This window comes from Saccopteryx bilineata, chromosome 5 (assembly GCF_036850765.1).
Source record: "Saccopteryx bilineata isolate mSacBil1 chromosome 5, mSacBil1_pri_phased_curated, whole genome shotgun sequence".
NCBI classification, from domain to species: Eukaryota; Metazoa; Chordata; class Mammalia; order Chiroptera; family Emballonuridae; genus Saccopteryx; species Saccopteryx bilineata.
The window spans coordinates 60183649-60203731 of record NC_089494.1 but is presented as its reverse complement, the minus strand read 5'-3'; the positions used below and the strand labels follow the sequence as shown (position 1 = coordinate 60203731).

The window sequence follows — 20083 nt, the reverse complement described above, 5'->3', positions numbered from 1 at the left end:
AGCTGCTCAATCACGCCCCGTGAACAAGAACCAACAAGCTCCGAGCTGGCAAGCTGCATAAGGTGGCGGCATCGCGGGGGAGGGAGTGGCTGCAGAAAGGGGTGTGGAGAGTGGGAACCTCACACCCTCACACCTAGGCCCCAGTGCCCCGGGCCGGGCTCCCCCCTCCGCTCTCCGCTTCTTTCCCTTCCCCCTGCCTCCTCCTTCCTCCCCCTCCCTCCTCCGCCCCGCCAGCCTCGGTCCGCGTACTTAAAGCGGCGCGGGCGGGCGGCCCAGCCCGGCGGTGGCAGATGCACCCAGCAGTGGCAGCCACCGGCGGCGCACAGGTGACCGTTCTGCGGAGCGGCCTAGTCAGGGGGCATCGAGGGAGATCTGGCTGGAGAGGGCGGCTGATCCTCTCCCGGCGCTCGCGTCTAGGCGCCAGGAGCCGGCCCGGGGCGTGTTGGCAAGCGCTGATATAGATATAAGGACATTTCTCTCCATGGCGTCACGTGACATAATTACCACCAGAATCAATCAAGATGAATTGCACGTCAGCGCCCGGTGGGGATTTTTGCTTAGTTGATCCTGGCCCAAGCCTCTTGCGCGATCAATGGCTCAGGCTGGCTGTGCGGGGAGCGGCGCGGGGCTCGCCGGCGCGCACGCCGCGAAGCCATGAACGACTTTGACGAGTGCGGCCCGAGCGCAGCCAGCATGTACCTGCCCGGCTGCGCCTACTACGTGGCCCCGTCGGACTTCGCCAGCAAGCCGTCGTTCCTGTCGCAGCCGTCGTCCTGCCAGATGACTTTCCCTTACTCCTCCAACCTGACGCCGCACGTCCAGCCCGTGCGCGAGGTGGCCTTCCGCGACTACGGCCTGGAGCGCGCCAAGTGGCCGTACCGCGGCGGCGGCGGCGGCGGCGGCGGCGGGGGCGCGGGGGGCGCCGGCGGGGGTGGCGGCCCCGGCGGGGGCGGCGGCGGCGGCGCGGGGGGCTACGCTCCCTACTACGCGGCGGCGGCGGCGGCGGCCGCGGCGGCTGCGGCGGCGGCCGAGGAGGCGGCCATGCAGCGCGAGCTGCTCCCGCCCGCGGGCCGCCGGCCGGACGTGCTCTTCAAGGCGCCGGAGCCGGTGTGCGCCGCTCCCGGGCCGCCGCACGGCCCCGCGGGCGCCGCCTCCAACTTCTACAGCGCCGTGGGCCGCAACGGCATCCTGCCGCAGGGCTTCGACCAGTTCTACGAGGTTGCGCCCGGGCCCCCCTTCGCCGCGCCGCAGCCCCCGCCGCCGCCCGCGCCGCCCCAGCCCGAGGGCGCCGCCGACAAGGGCGACCCCAAGGCCGGGGCCGGCAGCGGCGGGGGCAGTCCCTGCGCCAAGGCGCCCCCCGCCTCGGAGCCGAAGGGGCCGGCGGAGAGCAGCGGGGGCGACGGCGAGGGGCCCCCGGGGGAGGCTGGGGCCGAGAAGAGCGGCGGCGCAGGTAGGCACCGCGCGGGGCGGGCGGCGGGCCCGGGGCCGCGGCGCGGGGGGGCGGCGGGGGCCTCCCTCCGCTTGCGCCGTTTTATGTGCTACTTTATAAGCATTCGAAGAGGTTTATACATCCTATAAGATTTCCCGGACCATTGTAAAGCGTGTTTACGATAGGAAACCAATTTAGGTGGGCTTAAGGTAGACTTCGAGGAGGACATTAATCGCTGCAGAGAGCTCTCCCCTAGTTTGGGGTGTGTGTGTGCTGGAGACCATGGAGGGAGAGAGGAAGGGAAGGTTTCAAGCCAGTTTGTAAGGATGGACACTCAGGCCTCCAGTTTTTAAGGAGCAGGGTGGGATGAGGAGAGTTGGTTCCCTGAACTGGACTTTCTCCAGGCCTCGGGCCGAAGCACTCCGCTGGCTGGAGCGGAGCAGAGGTCCCAGCGCGCCGGTGTTCCTCTCCCCTTGGGTTCCAGTCCAGAACCTGCTTCACGTTCTGCTTCCCCACCTCGGTGCCAGGCTGTGTGTCTGTGTCTGTCCGGGTGTGAACACGCGTCCACGCCCGCACTGTCGCCTGTGCCCGCCCATATATCATCCTCCATGACGCAGGCAGGGCCTTTCAGCGGCGGCAGGGGACGTCCCCAAAGGGCCGAGGCCTGGCCCTCGCCGGGGCCTGGGCGGGAGGGTGGGCGGGGGCTGGCAGGCGACGGCCTCTCTCACCCCTGGGTCTCTTTGCCTTGCAGTGCCCCCCCAGCGGTCCCGGAAAAAGCGCTGTCCCTACACCAAGTACCAGATCCGCGAACTGGAACGCGAGTTTTTCTTTAACGTGTACATAAACAAAGAGAAAAGACTCCAACTCTCTCGGATGCTCAACCTCACTGATCGGCAAGTCAAAATCTGGTTCCAGAATCGCAGGATGAAGGAAAAGAAATTGAACAGAGACCGTCTGCAGTATTTCACTGGAAATCCCTTATTTTGAGAGCTCCAGGAAGCACCCCTCTCCCCTAAGCCCCACTCACTCACCCTCCTCCCCACCAGCCTGCTCTTGGCAGGCCCCAGGTCCTTGGGTTTAATGACGCCTCTTCTCTGCGGAACTCCACCATTTCTTCCCACTGTCACCTCGGGACCTCCCAGCGACCACTGCTGCCTGCGGACGAGGCCGGGGAATGGCCGAACGGATCCTAATAAGGGGAAAATGGTAAATGCAAACGTCCCTTTACAATTTTACCGCCCGTGTGCTGTTGTTCCCCTCCCTCTCTCCAGGTCCCGGTGGGGACTCAGTGGGATGCGTAGAGAGTTAGGCCTGGGTTGCAAGGCACTTGTTTTTGTTCTGAGTTTAAGGGACCCTGTCCTTCCCCCTTGGTGAACGCAAATTATTTAAACTCAGAAATGTACCTTTGGTCTGTCCTATCAAGGCACAACTCACTGTCTTTTGTGTGAATAAATGGTTTCTAGTAAAATGGAGGTTACAGTTTCAATACACTGTATGAATTTTCCTCTTTGAATAAGTTTAGTGTCTGATTAGGATATCTTAGTGGCCAAAACCTTTTGGCCCCATACAACTGAAAATCAAGTGAAATGCTTTTTATTTCCACTAAAAATAAGAGTTGCTCCCCCCACCGACCCCCATCCCCACTGCTAGGTTTATATGGGCTTTTAAAATCATATTAGGGATGAAAGCTTGAATTGAGATGTGACCTGGTGCTGTTTTCTCCAGACCATACAGCTGGGGCCGCAGGAGCACAGGAAGCAACAGTTCGCCTGCCTTCGTCTAGTACATTTAGAATTTCTGAGAAAGTAAAAGCTGTTTTAAAAGACTGGTTAGAAACTCCACATTTATTGTTAGCAAAATGTCAAGGGTCCAAGTTCCCTTAAAAGAAGAAACCAATATTAGAACCCTTCAAGGACAAGAACGTTTGCTAAAAGGAAGTTATCAGTGGGCAGAGAGGTGTTGGGGTCCTTGCTGGTGTCGCAGCAGGTTGGGAGCAGAGAAGATAAGCCCCCTTCCTGAAACAGGGCCCAGGGCTACAGACCCAGTTCTCCCCACATTTATCGCTTCAAGTTACAAAATGTGGTGGAGGGTGCAGTGCACTTTATGTTGCAGGACCAGGCCAGGCTGTTTACAAAACCTTGAACTGTCTAGACAACACCATAAAAGCCAAAGTTCTAAACAGCTTAATTGGGTTATATTATACACCTTCTGGTGGGCCCAAAAGAGATTTCCGCAATGTGCAATAAACCAGAGGAGTGAGAAAAGCTTCTCTTTCTCTGAAAAGAGTAAAGTGAATCTTATGACTCTTAACCTTTGATAAGCCCCAAATCCAAAAACTGATAATAATAAACCCATAAGATATACAGCACCACATGACTCTTCCGAAGAGGCATGCATTTCCAAATGCAATTTTTTTTTTACTTGCCAAAGCTTTTGGAGGAAGGAAAAAACATAAGTGCATAAGTGTATGCCTTTGAACTTCCAAAATGTCAAGGTCATCACCTTTAACCTTTCTGAATAATTAGGCGCCTTAAGGTTCTTCTGTGATATTCTTCCGCCACCCACTCTCACACACACATGCTCACACATCCTGATCCCCACACATTTATGGCCACACAGAATCATATGATGGCTCACCATAAATCTAGGCAAATTCCTAATTTCAGGATCAATAACCTTAATTTCCCTTCAAGCATTAGTATAATTCAATAGCAATTGACTTCTTTTAAAAACACTAGTTAGAATAAAATGTCTACCAGAATGCTTTTAATACGGCTAGGAAATGGTGGGGTGTTTTTGAAGGGGGTCATAGAGAGCAGTCCCCTTTACTCTATTGAAGAACCTGGGTTTTAAAAGCAGGCATCTGGGAAAGGAAGTTCTATTTAGACTTACACCTTCATTATATTTTTTAAAAATTGTCACCTTGTCAAATAAATTACTGCACTTTCTATGACATGGCACAAATACATATATATATATGTATGTACATATATATATATGTATATACATATTTAAAAGCATCGCACAACCTTTGGTGAAATATGCAGTAGAAACAAAGCCTAGAATTCAGTATTTTCATTTGGAAGGGAGTTCCTTTGTTTGAAATTCTAGGTGTTCGTTAAAATGTCAGTAACCTAGTAGCATTCGTATGATCATTCCAGGAGCTTAAAACTGGTTTCTTTTTCAATCCATCCTTTTTCCTTTCTTTCTTTTTTTTTTTTTTTTTAAGCTGCGGCTAAATGTAGCAAGCTTGCATGTCCACCACCTTAGGCAAGAGGTACCATTTTCCGTTTGCATGGCTTTGGAGAGCCACACGAGGGCGCGCTCACGTTCCGAAAGCCTCGGTCCGCAGGGAAGCCGCGGTTCCATATCATCCATTACTGGAGTCTAATAGTCTCAGCCCGTTAGAAACAGGCGGCCGCTAAGGTGTTTGTTTGCTGTTTGCTTGTCCTAAGCAGCTACGAGGTGTGGGTAGTTGTGTAAAAACAGAGAAAAAAAACTACCCAGATTTCTGGGGAGAAAAACCAAAAAACCAAAAAAAACCCCGATCACCTAATTGCTGTCTCCTTAAAGAAAAAGCTGTTGCAAAGAGTACTTTGTTGTTATAACCTGGTGGTGTTGAGGAGAAAAATTTAAATGACTGATATGTGCATTTCAAAATAGGTCATGCCACTGCGAGTTAATTAAATTAGGGGAAATGAATATTCTTGTTTGTTTGAGTGCGGACAGCGGTATGAGGACGGGACCACCCCTTCCCCAAACCACGTCTGCCCTGCGCGCTCTCCGACCTCTTTCGATGATTAGATTAAAAGGCTTTTGTTTAAGACAGATCAGGGCGCCAACAACTTAGCTGAGTGTGGTCCCAGGAAAAAATGGGACGAATCGGAACTGAGGGGTGTCTTTCTGGGCAAGGAAGTCCCCTGTCCCCCTAGGTCGAGCCGGGCGCCAAGAGCCACGAGCAGCGACCGGGAGGCTCAGGAAGGACGATGAGTTGAGGCGCCGGTCCAGGCTGAGCTGATGCGTCTGCGGGAAGCGGCAGGTTGTCCCTGTTTAACATTTATACTCGTAGGTGTCGTGGAATCGGTATTGCATTGGAAGCAAACGGGTTTTGCATTGGACACACCCCTGGTCCCCCTTCCCAGCCGCCTGCTGACCTCGATAGCGGAATTTGATTTGGAGACCAGCAGTTGTCTTGCGTGGTGCCGTTTTCACCACCACCACCTCTACTACCCCTCCCCTTGGCAAAGTCCCCGTGTCACCATCCTCAGACCGTGAGGGAGGTTCTAAACAAGAGGTCTCTAGGATGTGGGTTTCTAAGGATGGGTAGCTGTCCCTTCTTCCCGAAGTTCATTGTGAAGCGCATGCAATCCTTGGGATTAGCGCCTGCCTGGGCGGCCCCACTGTCTCCAAAGGCCTCGGATCAGCCCCTGGGAGCTGGCACGGGCTCCAGGGTGGCTGAGGGGACATGAGCACCCAGTGAGGTGCCAGCCAGAGGCGCGGGTGTTCCCTGCGGGAACCCCGGCTCCAGTCTGTCAGACGGTGGGTCCAGCTTAGCCATTGTGAAGCAACATTTCCCCTGGTCTGACCCAGGCCTCATCCACACGGGGTGAGACCTCCCCTGCCCAAGGACCGTTGTGTTCCTCGTTAGGTGGCTCCGGCGGGGGGATGTGGCTGTGTGGGCCCCTGGCCCTGGCTGGCAGCCCCCCGAGCACCACGGTGCCCCCAGGCTGCGGCTCCTTTCCTCCCGCACTGCCCACGCTGGGCCTGAAGAAGGCCAGGGAGTTGGACCAGGACTTCTGAGAGGGGCAAACCTGGACCCTCCCGATTGTGATTGTTCAGGGCTGTGGGGCTCGGCTCGTGGAGGGTGGTCACGTATCTTGGGTCGCCAAGGTCTCCTGTCTTAAAGTAGAGGGAAAATGGGCTAAGTAAGGACTCTTTTGTGTGTTACGAAAAGAGGCTCCCTGGTTGCCAGGCCTACTGCACGTCTCCACAGACCCCTCTTCACACTGGTGGTGGCTTCCCAAGTCTCCCCATTTGCTCCCTTGATTTCTTTTCGCATTGGCTGGAGGGTGCACCGTGCAACCCCGAGGGGCACTTTGGGGAGCCAGCTTTTAAAATTTGTCTCCATCCATTCTGCTCCCAAAGAGTAGTAGAGCCCCGGGGTCACCCAGGGCCCAAATTCCAGGCAAACCTAGGAGCCCCCAAATGCACTCAGGTCCGGGGCCTCTGCTCTTCTTCTTGGTGACAAGAGAGGGCAGATTCAAACTACTTTTTGATTACAAATGCTAATTTCTTGATAAAGCCATGATCCTTTTAATTTTTCTACGGAAAGAGCTGTGCCAGGGAGAAAGATGTCTTAGTGCAAACATGGATATTCATCTCTTTTATGGTGCAACATTGATTTATTATTAATGGTAACTGTTCCCACTGATCTAAAGATGATCGAGAATGTGGCTATGTAGCTACATTAAATACTCGTAAGCAAAATAAAGGCTGGCCTTGCCAGCCACTGCCTTTTCGTTCCATTTGCTTTCTCTTAGCCTTACGGTCTCAGACCAACTTCCCATTTTCCCCTGCCCAGGTATTATATTATATTTAATATAAGAGATACCTGCCAGGTATCTCTTATATTAAAACTATTTTTGCTCAATTTTTTGATAAAATCTCTTTGAAATATTGGCAGTCTCTAGCCTTAAGGAGAGATGGTCTGAAGGCAGAAATTTGAAAAAGAATAAAATAGAATTTTGTGATAATTCATACAAAAATATCTGATACATATTTTTCCCCCCTGCAACTGAACACCTACTTAAAACCAAATCCAACGTGGGGGTGACTTTGAGTTCAAGCCACCAGGGAGCTGACACAGAAAGGCCCCCAGATTCCGAGGGCAGAGCCTGCCTGCTCTGGCAGACCTCTCTGCTCCACGAGGAAACGCTGTTGTTGTTTTTTTTGTTTGTTTTTAAGCTTAGCTGTTTTTTTCTTTGTATAAATAAAGATTATGAAAGGGCATTTGATGGGCATAAAATCCCCGATCAGATTACACAGTCTAGCCTTCTGCGCGGGTAGGGAGACCTGGACGGCCAAGTCCCTGGCAGCCCCCTGGCTGAGGAGGTAAAGGGCCATGCTGGAGCGCCAGGCCGGCATCAGGGTGCCTGCCGAGAGCGGTGCGGCGGGCACTGTGTCCAGCACTGGGCACGCTTTTGCTGTGGCTGGGATAGTAATCTCCACCTTGTGAGAAAGCAATTTTCGGAGTGCTGGTCAGTGGTTGTTAGCTTTGAACGGGACCTTAGCAGACTAGAGTGGAAAGGTAGGTTTTCCTTTCTTTTTCTGCCTTCCTCACTCCCTCCCCAAGCTTAAACACAGACAACTCTGCCGAAAGGTAATGTAATGTTGCGCCCTCAGACTCCCGGGCACACACAGCAGCCCGCAGCCGCAGCCCCAGCCGTTAGAGGCACTAGGCTTTTAACCTGACAATGATGTTGTATTTGAACAGCTGCGTAAAGGTTTAAAAGGTCTGTCTCATTGCCACCGCGGAGTTTTTTAAAAGGGGTTATTGTTTGGGCAAGGACACTGTGAGGGGACAGGCGAAGCCATCCCAAGGCCGAAAATAGTGTCCAACCCCTGTTTTTTTTTTCCACCAGGCCAGGGGAGACTCCTTTTAGGGAGGGGCTGACAAAGGGTTTGTTGGAAAAGGTTTCTGTGAAGGAGCAAGCAGGCAAGCAGGTCCCCCAGAAAGCTGATGCGTTTTAATTACCATCGGGCTCCAAAGAAATGTTCTGCTGAGGCGGAAACCCAATTTGCCCACAAGTTCAGTCTGTGGGCCTGAAACCCAAGGCCAGCCCATAACAGGGCACTGTGGGAAGAAGAAAACACGATGCCTTCCGCAGCAGAGAACCGCTTCACCCTCCGAGTTAGCGGGACCCTTTCCTCTTTCGGAGGCAGTGAAGGGGATCCGGAAGCCGGAAAACGGCTTCAGCGCCCTGGCCCGGCCCCTCGGCCAGGGGAAGCCTGTGGAAATCAAGGTTAAAGCTCCCCGCTGCTGCCCCGAGGCCAGAGCTCGCAAAGGGCTGCTCACCCGTTTGCAGCCGGAGAACAAGGGAGGAAGTTGTTGGAGAAGTTTCTCATAAAACTCGGAGTTTCTATGGCGTGATGGTGGTTGTTCTTTAATGAGCTCAGCCACAGCCCCAGACCAAATCCTCTTTATAGAACTTTCCCTCACCAAAGAGAACGGGAGACTCAGGTTGTTCCCCCACCTCTTCTTGGCCTCCCTCTCCTCACCCAAGCAAAACTGTGTCAAATATTTTAGATTATTTGGATTGTCCAAAACTATAAAACTCTATTCTGACAAAAGTATAGCTTTTAACATTTGACGATTTGTATTAAAACAAAAAAAATTGACCTTCTTGGTTAGTAGTGAAGGGGAAAAATCAATAGTATAATTTTCAATAATTCATAAAGTGAACGCCATTATGCTAAATCCTAACTATTAATCTTATCCTTTACAAAGTCTCGATTGATTTGTTAATAAAATATCTTCCCGTGTGTGGCAACGGCGGGTATAACTCTTTAAAAACCTTCAGATGCAAGAAAATTACCAAGTAGCCCAAGAATGTAGATGAGAATTTTATTGATCGCCTTGATTCTTCTTAATATGTATTAATAAATTCCACAACCTTTTGTACCTCGCACTTGTCAGAAACCAATGCTTTTACAAAATCCATAAAAGGAAAACATTTTTCTTTGCAGAAGAACCAACTGACACCTTTGCATATCTCTCCTGTTCGGCCCAGTCAGTTTTAGAAAACTTCTAGAGTTTGAGGTCATGAGTTTTCCTTTAAAAAAATATATTTTCTTTCACTTTTCCTTCTTCTCTGCCCTCTATCATCAGGGTGTGTGGGGAGGGAAACCTCGGCTTAGTTCTTCCGCTGGGAACCTTAGAGACGCTTTCGCTGATAGGAAGCTGCTTCGGCGAGGGATTGTCCCCGTCTGGAAGCTGCCAGCGGCCGGCCCGCACAGATCGGGGTGTGGTTCCTCCGAGAGCCCAAGGCTGGAGTAGCCCTCGGAGCGCGGAGGAACCCGCAGCCCGGGCCGACAGGCCTGAGGAGCAGCCGGGGCCGGGGCCCACGCCGTCCTGAGGGCTCTGGGGCGGGCCGGCTGGGTGGCCTGTCGGCCCTCGCGGCCCTGGCCCTTCTGGACTCTGCTCCCCAGGACACCTTGGCTGCGTCTTTGCGCAGGAGATCTCTCCTGCGGACCTCTGCGGTGGGATGTCCCGGAGCCCGGGGAATAAACTCACCTTTCCAGGCTGCCCCGGACAAAAATAAACCAACCTGGGCCCCCACCCCCGCCCGGGCCCCGGCCCTGGCCCTCTCGGGAGCGTTCTGTCTGGGTGTGTGCGTGGAATGCTTCTGTGTGCTGGCGCCACGGTGCTCGGCTTCCCTCCCCGCGCGAGTTCTCCCGAGGCCCCCTTCGGCCGAGCCTTTCCTTCTGCCTGCGTGGCCCGGAGGCCCGAGTGGGGGACGCGAATGGGGCGGGCGGGCCGAGCGAGCCCTGGGTAGGCTGGCGGGCGGCGGAGAGCACTGGGCCGGTTGTCTTCAGCGCGCACTATCTCCGACGCGTAGTAGATGTCGCTGTTGTCCGCGCTTACGCGGCCCGCTGGCCGGGCTCTGGAGCACGTGACCTGCGAGGAGGCTGCGGCTCAAGGCCATTTTCAAATCTCATTGGCTTGGTTGTCATGTGGTCGGCAGAGGCACCCACAATTACACGGGGAATGTTTTCCTAGAGATGTCAGCTTACAAAGGACACAATCTCTCTTCTTCAAATTCCTCCCCAAAATGTCCTTTCCCAACAGCTCTCCTGCTGCTAATACTTTTTTAGTAGATTCCTTGATCAGTGCCTGCAGGAGTGACAGTTTTTATTCGAGCAGCGCCAGCATGTACATGCCACCACCTAGCGCAGACATGGGGACCTATGGAATGCAAACCTGTGGACTGCTCCCGTCTCTGGCCAAAAGAGAAGTGAACCACCAAAATATGGGTATGAATGTGCATCCGTATATACCTCAAGTAGACAGTTGGACAGACCCGAACAGATCTTGTCGAATAGAGCAACCTGTTACACAGCAAGTTCCCACTTGCTCCTTCACCACCAACATTAAGGAAGAATCCAATTGCTGCATGTATTCTGATAAGCGCAACAAACTCATTCCTGCCGAGGTCCCTTCGTACCAGAGGCTGGTCCCCGAGTCCTGCCCCGTTGAGAACCCCGAGGTTCCTGTCCCTGGATATTTTAGACTGAGCCAGACCTACGCCACTGGGAAAACCCAAGAGTACAATAACAGCCCCGAAGGCAGCTCCACAGTCATGCTCCAGCTCAACCCTCGTGGCGCGGCCAAGCCGCAGCTCCCGGCCGCCCAGCTGCAGATGGAGAAGAAGATGAGCGAGCCCGCCAGCGGCCAGGAGGCCACCAAAGTCTCCCAGGTGGAGAGCCCTGAGGCCAAGGGCGGCCTTCCGGAAGAGAGGAGCTGCCTGGCTGAGGTCTCGGTGTCCAGCCCTGAAGTGCAGGAGAAGGAAAGCAAAGGTCGGTATGAGCAGCGTTGCCACCCCGGCGGGGCGTGCAGCCCGGGAGCCCGGCGAAGGGAGCACCTGGGTGCTCAGGGCAGAGCCTGGGCGGCTCAGGCGGGCCCGACTGGCAGATGCTGCTCCTCCCAGCTTTTAGAGGGGGCCATCTCAGCGCTGAGGTCGTGCCTGCCTTTCCTCCGCTTCCCTGGCCCTCCTGGCTAGTCCTAGCTCCACGCCGATGGCGCGTGGACAGAGAAAGGGCTTGCCGGGTTTCTTTTTCCTGAGCTAGATCTGAAATGCAACAAAAGAGCGCAAATGACCTGCGGCTCATAAACAGGGCCCCAGAACCTCCTTTCTTCTGCTCAGATTTGCAGTCTCAGCTTTGCCTCTTACCCAGCGATTATTTTAAGGTGGTCCAAGGCACCGTGTTTGTGTTTAAGTGTATGCACCCCGCATCCTGCGAGCTTGGGGGCGGCGAGAGGAGCGGGACGGCTTGGCTATTTGGTACTTGGGTGGGGGTGGAAAAGGGCTCCCGGACTCCTCGGGGCTTGGTAACCTTGGCTTTGTCTGGGGGAAATGCCTTGAGCTTTGCAGTTCATTTGCAAAGGAAGCAAGGGCGGCCTGGGGGGAGAATAGGGTCTGCACAGCCCGCCCAGTAGGGCCAGCCTCAGGGCTGAGCCCAGGCAAAGAGCCAGGGCTCTGGGGGTTTTGAGAAGGAAGCCTTTCCCTGCATCTTTCCCCCAGTGCCCAAAGGCCCGCCTCATTAAGGAACTACATTTCTGGGGCAAGGCTCTTTGTGTGGGGACAAGAAGACATGAAAATTCAGGAAATTCTGGGTTATTCAACAATGTCCAGCAGGGAAGAAAAGGTGCACTGAGTCTCTGGGTGATATTTGGAAAGAGAACGGGGCCCTAGGAGAAGTGAGGCGGAGTGGCGGACCTGGGGACCTGAGGCAGCAGGAGGGCGGTAGGCCTGCCAGGCGGTGGCTTGCTGCTTCCACTCCAGTTCTGTTCTGAGAAGACTAACTTAGAGTGCTGCTGGGGAGATGCTGAAAGTTTACTATTGTACTCATGTTTGGTGCAGGTCAGAAAGTTGAGAGAGAGAGAACCCTGACACAGAGGGCGAGGTACCGGCCTATCATGTCATTTGGGGCATTTAAACTAATCTGGCATCAATTACAAATCCCTTCCAGGGCTCATCTCATGTGAGTAATGCTTAATATCAGATTTCCCAAAGCAACCTGGCTGTCAGCCAGGTCATGGCCAAGGGTACATTTGAAAAGACTGAGAGAGAAAAAAAAAAATTCTTGATTTTTTTTCTTCTTTTCCCTTTAATTTTGTTAGAGGAAATCAAGTCTGATACTCCAACCAGCAATTGGCTCACTGCAAAGAGTGGCAGAAAGAAGAGGTGCCCTTACACTAAGCACCAAACGCTGGAATTAGAAAAAGAGTTCTTGTTCAATATGTACCTCACCCGCGAGCGCCGCCTAGAGATCAGTAAAAGCGTTAACCTCACCGACAGGCAGGTCAAGATTTGGTTTCAAAACCGCCGAATGAAACTCAAGAAGATGAGCCGAGAGAACCGGATCCGAGAACTCACCGCCAACCTCACCTTCTCTTAGGTCCGAGGCCCGTGGGAAGCCAAGATCAGAAAGGGGGCACCAAGCTCCAGGACGGAGCGCTGGAGCACTGGGAAGACGGAAACAAAACCATTGCTCTCTGTTTTTTTGTTTTGTTTTCCTGCTAGAATGTGACTTTGGGGTCATTTTGTTCGTGCTGCAAGTGATCTGTAATCCCTATGAGTATATATATATATATATTAAAAAAACTAGCACGTGTAATTTATTATTTTTTTCCATCGTAATGCAGGGTAACTATTACTGCGCATTTTCATTTGGGTCTTAACTTATTGGAACTGTAGAGCATCCATCAATCCATTCATCCATCCAGCAATGTGACTTTTTCATGTTTTCCTAACACAAAAGGTCTGTGTGTGGTTAGTCCATGATCCCATGGCATTTTGAATACATCAGTACTTAAAAGTACTTAAATTACATATATATATATATGTATATTTTAAAAAGATTAAGAAAACCCACAAGCTTTGGGGGGAGGGGGACTAAAAAGCACATCACAATGTATCTTTTCACAAATGAATTTAGCAGTTGTCCTTGGTGAGATGGAATATTGACGACTTCTGCCTTGTTGCCTCTCCCTTGTGGTGCATCTGTGGTTTGGTAGAGTCTAACAGCAAGCTGTCCTTTCTGTGCATGTTCTGGTCGCATGTATAATGCAATAAACTCTGGAAACGAGTTTGCTCCCTCTGCTTTCTAAAATGAAAATTTGTTATGGTGGAAATAAAAGCCTTTGGTGAGATGATCTTCCTGTTAAACTGCTTGTTTGGAGCAGTTGGTGGTGGTGGTGGGGAAGATGGAGAACAGGGGAAAGGACACGGGAGAGAGAAGCTGGAGGAGGCCTAGGGTCCTGAAATTTGGCAGTGGGGGGGGGATGGTGATAATCCAGCCTCCGTGTGCTGTTTCCATAGACAGGGAAGAAGAGGAGTCTACTCTCCCTGACCCCCCAAAGGTTGAATTGAATTCACAATGGGTGTGAGTTTCCCTGCTAGCTCGAGCCTGTGCCCAAGCTGGTTTTTCCTTAAAGCTCCCTACCTATGTGTCTTTCTCTCTTTGTTTTTGGTTGTTATTTTTAATGCTTTCACTGGGGTCTTGACCATTTCTGGCTGGCATGCCATCATGAGGGGCTGGGTTGAAACCAGTCTTGCCCACCTGGAAGCCGCTGGGACTCCATTGCAGGAACAAGGACAAGCAGCAGCTTAGCATTGCATAGGATCCAATTTTGCCCCCCCCCTTTCCTCCATTCCCCCATTTCACTCCCATTCCGAGCACAAGACAGCCAGGTCACAGCCAAACAGAGGAGGGGTGAATTCTCCCATCCCACTTTGTCCTGGTTTTCTTGTTCAAGGATTTTATACTCAGTCCACATGAATTTAGTGATCCACAAGAATTTTTTTTAAGGAAAAAAATATTGTTTTCCCCCTAATCTCCCTCCTGTTTAATTACAAAATACTGGTTACAGACACTGTATCAGGGAGGCAAGAAAATGTACAAAGGGCGAAAGATTTTGCAAATGAACATGACTTTTCATTAAGTCCAATGTTCCGCTGCTGCCATGGTTTGGAAACCTCCGGCTTTCACCAGCGTGTATTGGAGGATCCTCAGCCCAAGTGAGTGCAGACTTATTTAGTTCTGCCAGGGAGAAGGAAGGAGAGGCCTTGGGGAAAACTGCTGACAGAGAATTTGTTACTCCAGGTTGTGCTGCAGTTTCAAAGGGTCTCCAACAGCTTCAAGGAGCTTCACAGAACACGTTCTTTTCATCTCTTCCCTTTTTCCCCCTAAAAAACAGCCAATTTAGGGGCTCTAAGCATTAGAGCCCTGCCCTCTTCCAGGAAGTCTTTTGCAGACTCCACATTTATTCAGAGTTTTAAACTTCCTCCTTCAAACCAAGAACCTTCCGCTGTTTCAAGACAGAACCCTTTTAAGAGAGCTATTTCTAGGGGTGGGAGAGAGCCGGTCGAATGAATGCCAGGCTGGGAACACTGGAATCCATTTCCCCCAGACCTTCATTGGTTGGGCAGGAGGAGGGCAATTTAAAACTTTCCGTCTCCCCAACGACGTGGGGAGCTCCATAGTTGTTGACAGGGGGGCATGTCCAGGAGGAAAACCGTGCTACAGGCAGAGGCAGCTCCTCTGCAACAATATCAGAAAGCCAATGGCAAAAATAATCCATCAGGCCATAAATAGCCATGTATCCCTTCCTTTCCGGGGCTCGAGGTGGGCTGGGAGCCCTCCCAGAGCTGCGCTGGGCAACTTGTCCAGGACTCTGTCCTCCGCCGCCTGCGCCCGGCTGCTTTTGTCTCGGTTCCCAGCCGGGGCTTTGAGGCTTTGTACCATGGATTTGGGAGTGACAATGGGCATCTCCCTCAGATTCAAGGCTGCCTAGCCTTACCTCTGGAGGCAAAAAAAAAAAAAAAAAAAAAAAAAATTTGTCAGAGAGTGGCCCAAGGACCAGAGCATTTTAAAGCCATCTCCAGCACTCAGCCGAGGCCTCTGAGGAGGAATCCCGAGAACAGGCCCTGCCTCGGGAGACGCGGCCTTTCGGAGGCAGGGCAGGTGGGAGTGGGGACGTGGGGCCAGGTCTGGAGCGAGCCTGGGTGTTGCCCTGTGGCGTGTTCTCTTCCAGGGCCTGTGCAGCAGCCCCGGAGCGGACAAGGCACCCGGCCGCCACTGTCCTCGCGGTGCCGACGACCTCCCTGCCGGCCCTCCCGAGGGCGGACGGAAGCCTCGGCCGTGGCCGCCGCCGCACGCAGCCCGCGGGCTGGGCCGCCCCGGCTCGCCGTCCCGCCACGGCGGGCGCTCAGCCTCACGTCGGGGGTGTGTGGCCGCGCGGGAGGGAGTGTGGTGGGGGAGGAGGCCCTCCGAGCTGCTCCATCCGTCCGTTTTATTAGGGACACATTAATCTATAATCAAATGCACCTCATAAAATTTTTATTGAAAGGCATAATATCATTACAGAGGTCTTCCACCTGTTTTAAACAACACGACAAGCTGTGAGAGCGTGTGTGGGTCTGTGCGGGGAGGGGGGTTCGGGGAGGAAGAGAGGCACAGGGAGACGAACTCCCCTCGGGCGCCAGGGGGCCGCCTCCGAGGCCCGGCGCGCCTGGGGCTGCCCGGCCGCCCGCGCTCCGGCTGCTCGGGGTCCGGCCAGGCGCTCAGGGGGCCCGGGACGCGCGGCTGGGAGCCCGGAGCCCGGGCGCTGGGCAGGCAGCGCCGGGACCGGCCTGAACCACGGAGGAAGAGCCGGACAAATAGTCCCCAGCGCCTCCTCCGGCCGCGGGCGGGCGTGCGGTCCCAGCAGCCGCGCGGCCGGCGGCGCTCGGTTGGGCCGAGTCCCGCGCACCGGCCGGGACCGCGGGCTCTAATTGCGGCGCTTATGTTGTTGATGATTTTTTTTTTTTTAATCACAGCAGCCCCCAGTTTAGCGGACTGATTTACTCCCGGTATTGGTAAATATGATCACGTGGGCCGCGCGACCAATGGTGGCGGCTGCAGCCCGCGAACTAGTCGGCGGCCAGGGCGCCGGCGGGGAGCGCCGCGGCGGGCAGAGTAACCTTGGGTGGGAGCGCGCGGCGCACCATGTCCTCCAGCGGCGCCCTCAGCAACTACTACGTGGACTCGCTCATAGGCCATGAGGGCGACGAGGCGTTCGCCGGGCGCTTCGGGCCGCCCGGGCCCGGAGCGCAGGGCAGGCCCGCAGGTGTGGCCGACAGCCCGGCCGCCGCCGCCGCCGAGTTCGCCTCGTGTAGTTTTGCCCCCAAATCGGCCGTGTTCCCCGCCTCGTGGTCCGCGGTGCCCGCCCAGCCCCCGGCGGCGGCGGCGATGAGCGGCCTCTACCACCCGTACGTGCCCCCGCCGCCCCTGGCGGCCGCCGCCTCCGAGCCCGGCCGGTACATGCGCTCCTGGATGGACCCGCTGCCCGGCTTCCCGGGCGGCGCGGGCGGCGGCGGCGGCGGCGGCGGCGGCCCCGGCCCCGGCCCCGCCGGCCCACCCAGCAGGCGCCACTACGGGATTAAGCCTGAAACCGGAGCGGCCCCGACCCCCGCCGCCGCCGCCACGACCTCCTCCTCCACTTCCTCGTCTTCCTCCTCCAAACAGACTGAGTGCTCCGCGGCCCGCGAGTCCCAGGGGAGCGGCGACCCCGAGTTCCCGTGTGACTCGTTCCTGCGGGACAAGGCGGCGGCGGCGGCCGGGGGAAGCCGGCCCGGGGCCGGCATCGGGGCCGGGGCCGGGGCGGGCGGCGCGTCGGAGCCCTCGGCTTGCGGCGACCACCCGAGCCCCGGCTGCCCGCTCAAGGAGGAGGAGAAGCAGCATCCGCAGCCGCCGCAGCAGCAACTTGACCCAAGTAAGTGCGAAAGAAATTGCCCCCTGATTTATTGCTGAAACCTGTAAGGCTCAAATGTGCAAAACTGATAGTTTTACTAACCTATAAAAACGTCTAGCAGGCTACCCCAGCGTAGGCGAGCAACACACATCCATAAAAAAGCTCCCCATAACCACCTACCCCGGGCGCGCGGCTTGTACGGCAAACAGAGCGCGGGCATTAAGGATTTTATGATAATTCCCCCAAGTTGTGAAAAGCGACCATCCTTGGTGAAATTAATTTAACGATCTCTCTCCCACCCTGTCGTCTCTCCCTCCCCTCCGCCCCTCGTCCCCTTCCCCAAACCCCCTCTTCACAGACAACCCCGCCGCCAACTGGATCCACGCGCGCTCCACCCGGAAAAAGCGTTGTCCCTACACCAAGTACCAGACGCTGGAGTTGGAGAAGGAGTTCCTTTTCAACATGTACCTCACCCGGGACCGGCGCTACGAGGTGGCAAGGATTCTAAACCTCACAGAGAGACAAGTCAAAATCTGGTTCCAGAACCGTAGGATGAAAATGAAAAAGATGAGCAAGGAAAAATGCCCCAAAGGGGACTGACCCGCGAGGCGCCAGGCGGACCGCTCTGCCCTGCAAAGGCAGCGGGGTTTTTCTTTGTGGGTGCTTGATTTCCAGAAACTCTCCAGCGATTCGGACATTTTACCCCTTTTTTAGGTAGAAGTGACTGTGTGGTTGGTGTCTGTGAGGTGTTTGGGGGACTCTGTATTTGCTCGCTTATGTGTTGGAGAAACCAAGGGGCTTGGGGCTCTGTCCTGCCCCTCGCCCTTCCTTTCCTGCCCCGTCGGTTCCTTAGGAAATGCTGTATTTTGTGAGTGCACGCTGGCCTGAGCAGCCCTCTCCTTTGTAAATGTCCTCCATGTTTCTGAAAAGTGCTGTTGTTTAGCCCCTGGCGCTGTGCAAGCAGGGGCCACGCGGGCCCCACTTCCGAGAATGAAGGCAGAGCAACTACAGTGTGGAGGCCGGAGAGGCCTAGCCAGGTAGCCCAGCGGTCATGAAAGCCCCCTTTCCTCAGGGAGCCCACGGGCCCTCAGCTGAGGCCTGGAAGGAAGCCGAGAGAGGAGCCCAGGGCCTCCGCTGGGGCTGGGGCTGGGGGTGTCATTCTCAGTGAACCGGAGGAGCCCCAGGAGGGCTCGGCTCGCGTGGGCAGCCGCGGGTGTAGGCCCTCCCGGCTCCTGCCCGAGGACCAGTTGTAAATGTTACCGCTTCCTACCAATAAATGCTGACCTGATCGAATGGATCCCAGACACTGGTCCTGAACGCTGTGTGCTTGCTTTCTCTGTCTGTAAAACGTCACCCTCACGGGACGTCTCCCCTACATTGCTAAAACTCCGAGGGCCTTCCCCTCGGAGAGGTCCCGAGTCTCCCTTTGTGTGGCAGACGCAGCCTGGCGCGCAGCACCTGGGTGGCCTTGGCGGCTCGTCCCTCCCCCAGTTTGCTTCCAGCACCCCGCGCACTCCGTGCCCGGACCCAGTGTCAGCCTCCCAGCGGCGCTCGGAGGGCAGAGGGGCCCCAGAAGGCACCCTTCGCTGGGGCTTTGGCACAACGTACCCCGACTCAGGGAGCCCCAGCCACTGACACCCCCACCACCCAGAACGGGAAGGCCACTGTGCCCTCGGAGCAGCTTCTCCAGGTCGCCTGGGCTGGCCGGTCCGGCTGGGAGCTCCCGCTCCTCCCCACCGGAGCCCTAAAGTGACCTCAGGAGATCAAAATGGTCAAGGTTCTTTCCCGAAGCTACCTCCGTGCCACCGCCCTCTCCCCTCACCCAGGTTTTGTGTGCGTTCAGCTCCCAGCCTGGCCCGCTGAGGGCCGCGTTCAGGGGCTAAAATGAAGGTCATTGTGAGGGTTTGGGCGCAGCGCAGCTCTGCAGGCCCGAGGGGCGGCGGCGCCTGGCGGCCTGCGCTGGGCGGAAGAGGGGGCGAGGGCAGAGTTCGGGGGGCTCCTGATGAAAGAAGGGACTTGAAGGAAAAGCAGAGGGGGGCTGGGAGGGAAAGCCAAGGCCCAGATCCGGCAGAAGGTGCCGCGTCCCCCCGCCCCTGCGGCCAGCCCGGTACCTAGGGCCCTTTGAAAACAGGAAGAGCCAAGGTGTCATAAAGCCATCGAGCCGGCGAGACGTCTGGAGGTAATGAGTTTACGACAGGCCCGGCGCTTCGCTTTGAAACTGTCTCATTTTGATGTTTGTGTTTGTAGGAGGAAAGAAAAAATGCAGACAAAAACTAGGTCTTAAAATCTGAACAATAAAGTATAAACAAGACTGTGTTGGACCAAGAAATCAGGGGCTCGGGAAGTGTACGAATTTAGAAAATAAAAATGGGGGTGTCTGGTTAGGAAGAAGGATATGATGTATTTCTGATTTTTAAAATGGTCTGGGTATTAGAATTAGTCTACGGTGGGTGGCTCTTTATAATATTTGACTATGGCCACAGACTAGCTTGTTCTTTTTTGTTTGTTTTTAAAGCCGCCTTTTATTCGGGGGTGGGTTAGTGATCTTGGGTCATTTACTCAGGCCGAGGGTGTCCCAGCCACATGGTCGTGGGGGGAATAATTGTTATTTAAATGCCTTTTTACAAAAATGTCTGGCCCTCCACTCCAAAATCTGAAGCAAAAATATTTTTTTTGAAAATTATATCTTCTTACAGACAATATAATAGTTACTGCTGAGTTGTAGGAAAGCACTTTTGAAAAATTAGAAAAAATATTAACCTCGCAGGAAACAACTAAACACCTAAGCTGATTAAAGTCTTTACTTTAAAAAAATCAAGTAGAATATTTAGTCAATTCATTGTGACTTTTGAGATAAATGTAAAATCGCATTTATTGTGCACACAAGTTCCAGTGAATACAGGCCCTACAAGGCCTTTCCAGACAACCACTCAGAGATCTAGCAAAAAGATTTTAATTTGGTTTCTCTCCCCCATTCCACTGTCCAGTGAAATTGGCCCAAAGCATTAAAATCACAAAATTAAAATAGCAAATACTCATGATTTAATGCTGAGTAACAGCTTTAAAAGAAACAAAAAGCAAAATAAACTTCCATATTTTCTTAGTTTTTGACGTGCCTGGCTTCTCTGGGAAAAAAATCG

The 20083-nt window shown here is 54.2% G+C and overlaps 3 protein-coding genes across 4 annotated transcripts; all 3 read left to right on the top strand.

Moving 5' to 3' along the window:
• Positions 1 to 363: 363 nt before the first annotated feature.
• HOXD11 (homeobox D11) lies at positions 364 to 16830 on the top strand. Of its 2 annotated transcripts, none has more exons than XM_066279093.1 (3): positions 364 to 1450; positions 2181 to 2635; positions 16718 to 16830. In XM_066279093.1, exons 1-2 carry the CDS (start codon positions 655 to 657, stop codon positions 2414 to 2416), a joined length of 1032 nt encoding a protein of 343 aa, XP_066135190.1. In that variant the 5' UTR covers positions 364 to 654; the 3' UTR covers positions 2417 to 2635; positions 16718 to 16830. The 2 variants fall into 2 exon arrangements, with proteins under 2 accessions (XP_066135190.1, XP_066135191.1); XM_066279094.1 differs by lacking the exon at positions 16718 to 16830 and adding an exon at positions 12330 to 12444.
• HOXD10 (homeobox D10) lies at positions 10196 to 13334 on the top strand. The gene is made up of 2 exons (XM_066279091.1): positions 10196 to 11005; positions 12330 to 13334. Exons 1-2 carry the CDS (start codon positions 10261 to 10263, stop codon positions 12605 to 12607), a joined length of 1023 nt encoding a protein of 340 aa, XP_066135188.1. The 5' UTR covers positions 10196 to 10260; the 3' UTR covers positions 12608 to 13334.
• HOXD9 (homeobox D9) lies at positions 15168 to 18247 on the top strand. The gene is given in 3 exon segments (XM_066279092.1): positions 15168 to 16160; positions 16162 to 16964; positions 17302 to 18247. Coding segments are annotated over 3 exon segments (1131 nt in total). The 5' UTR covers positions 15168 to 16074; the 3' UTR covers positions 17544 to 18247.
• Positions 18248 to 20083: the final 1836 nt, after the last annotated feature.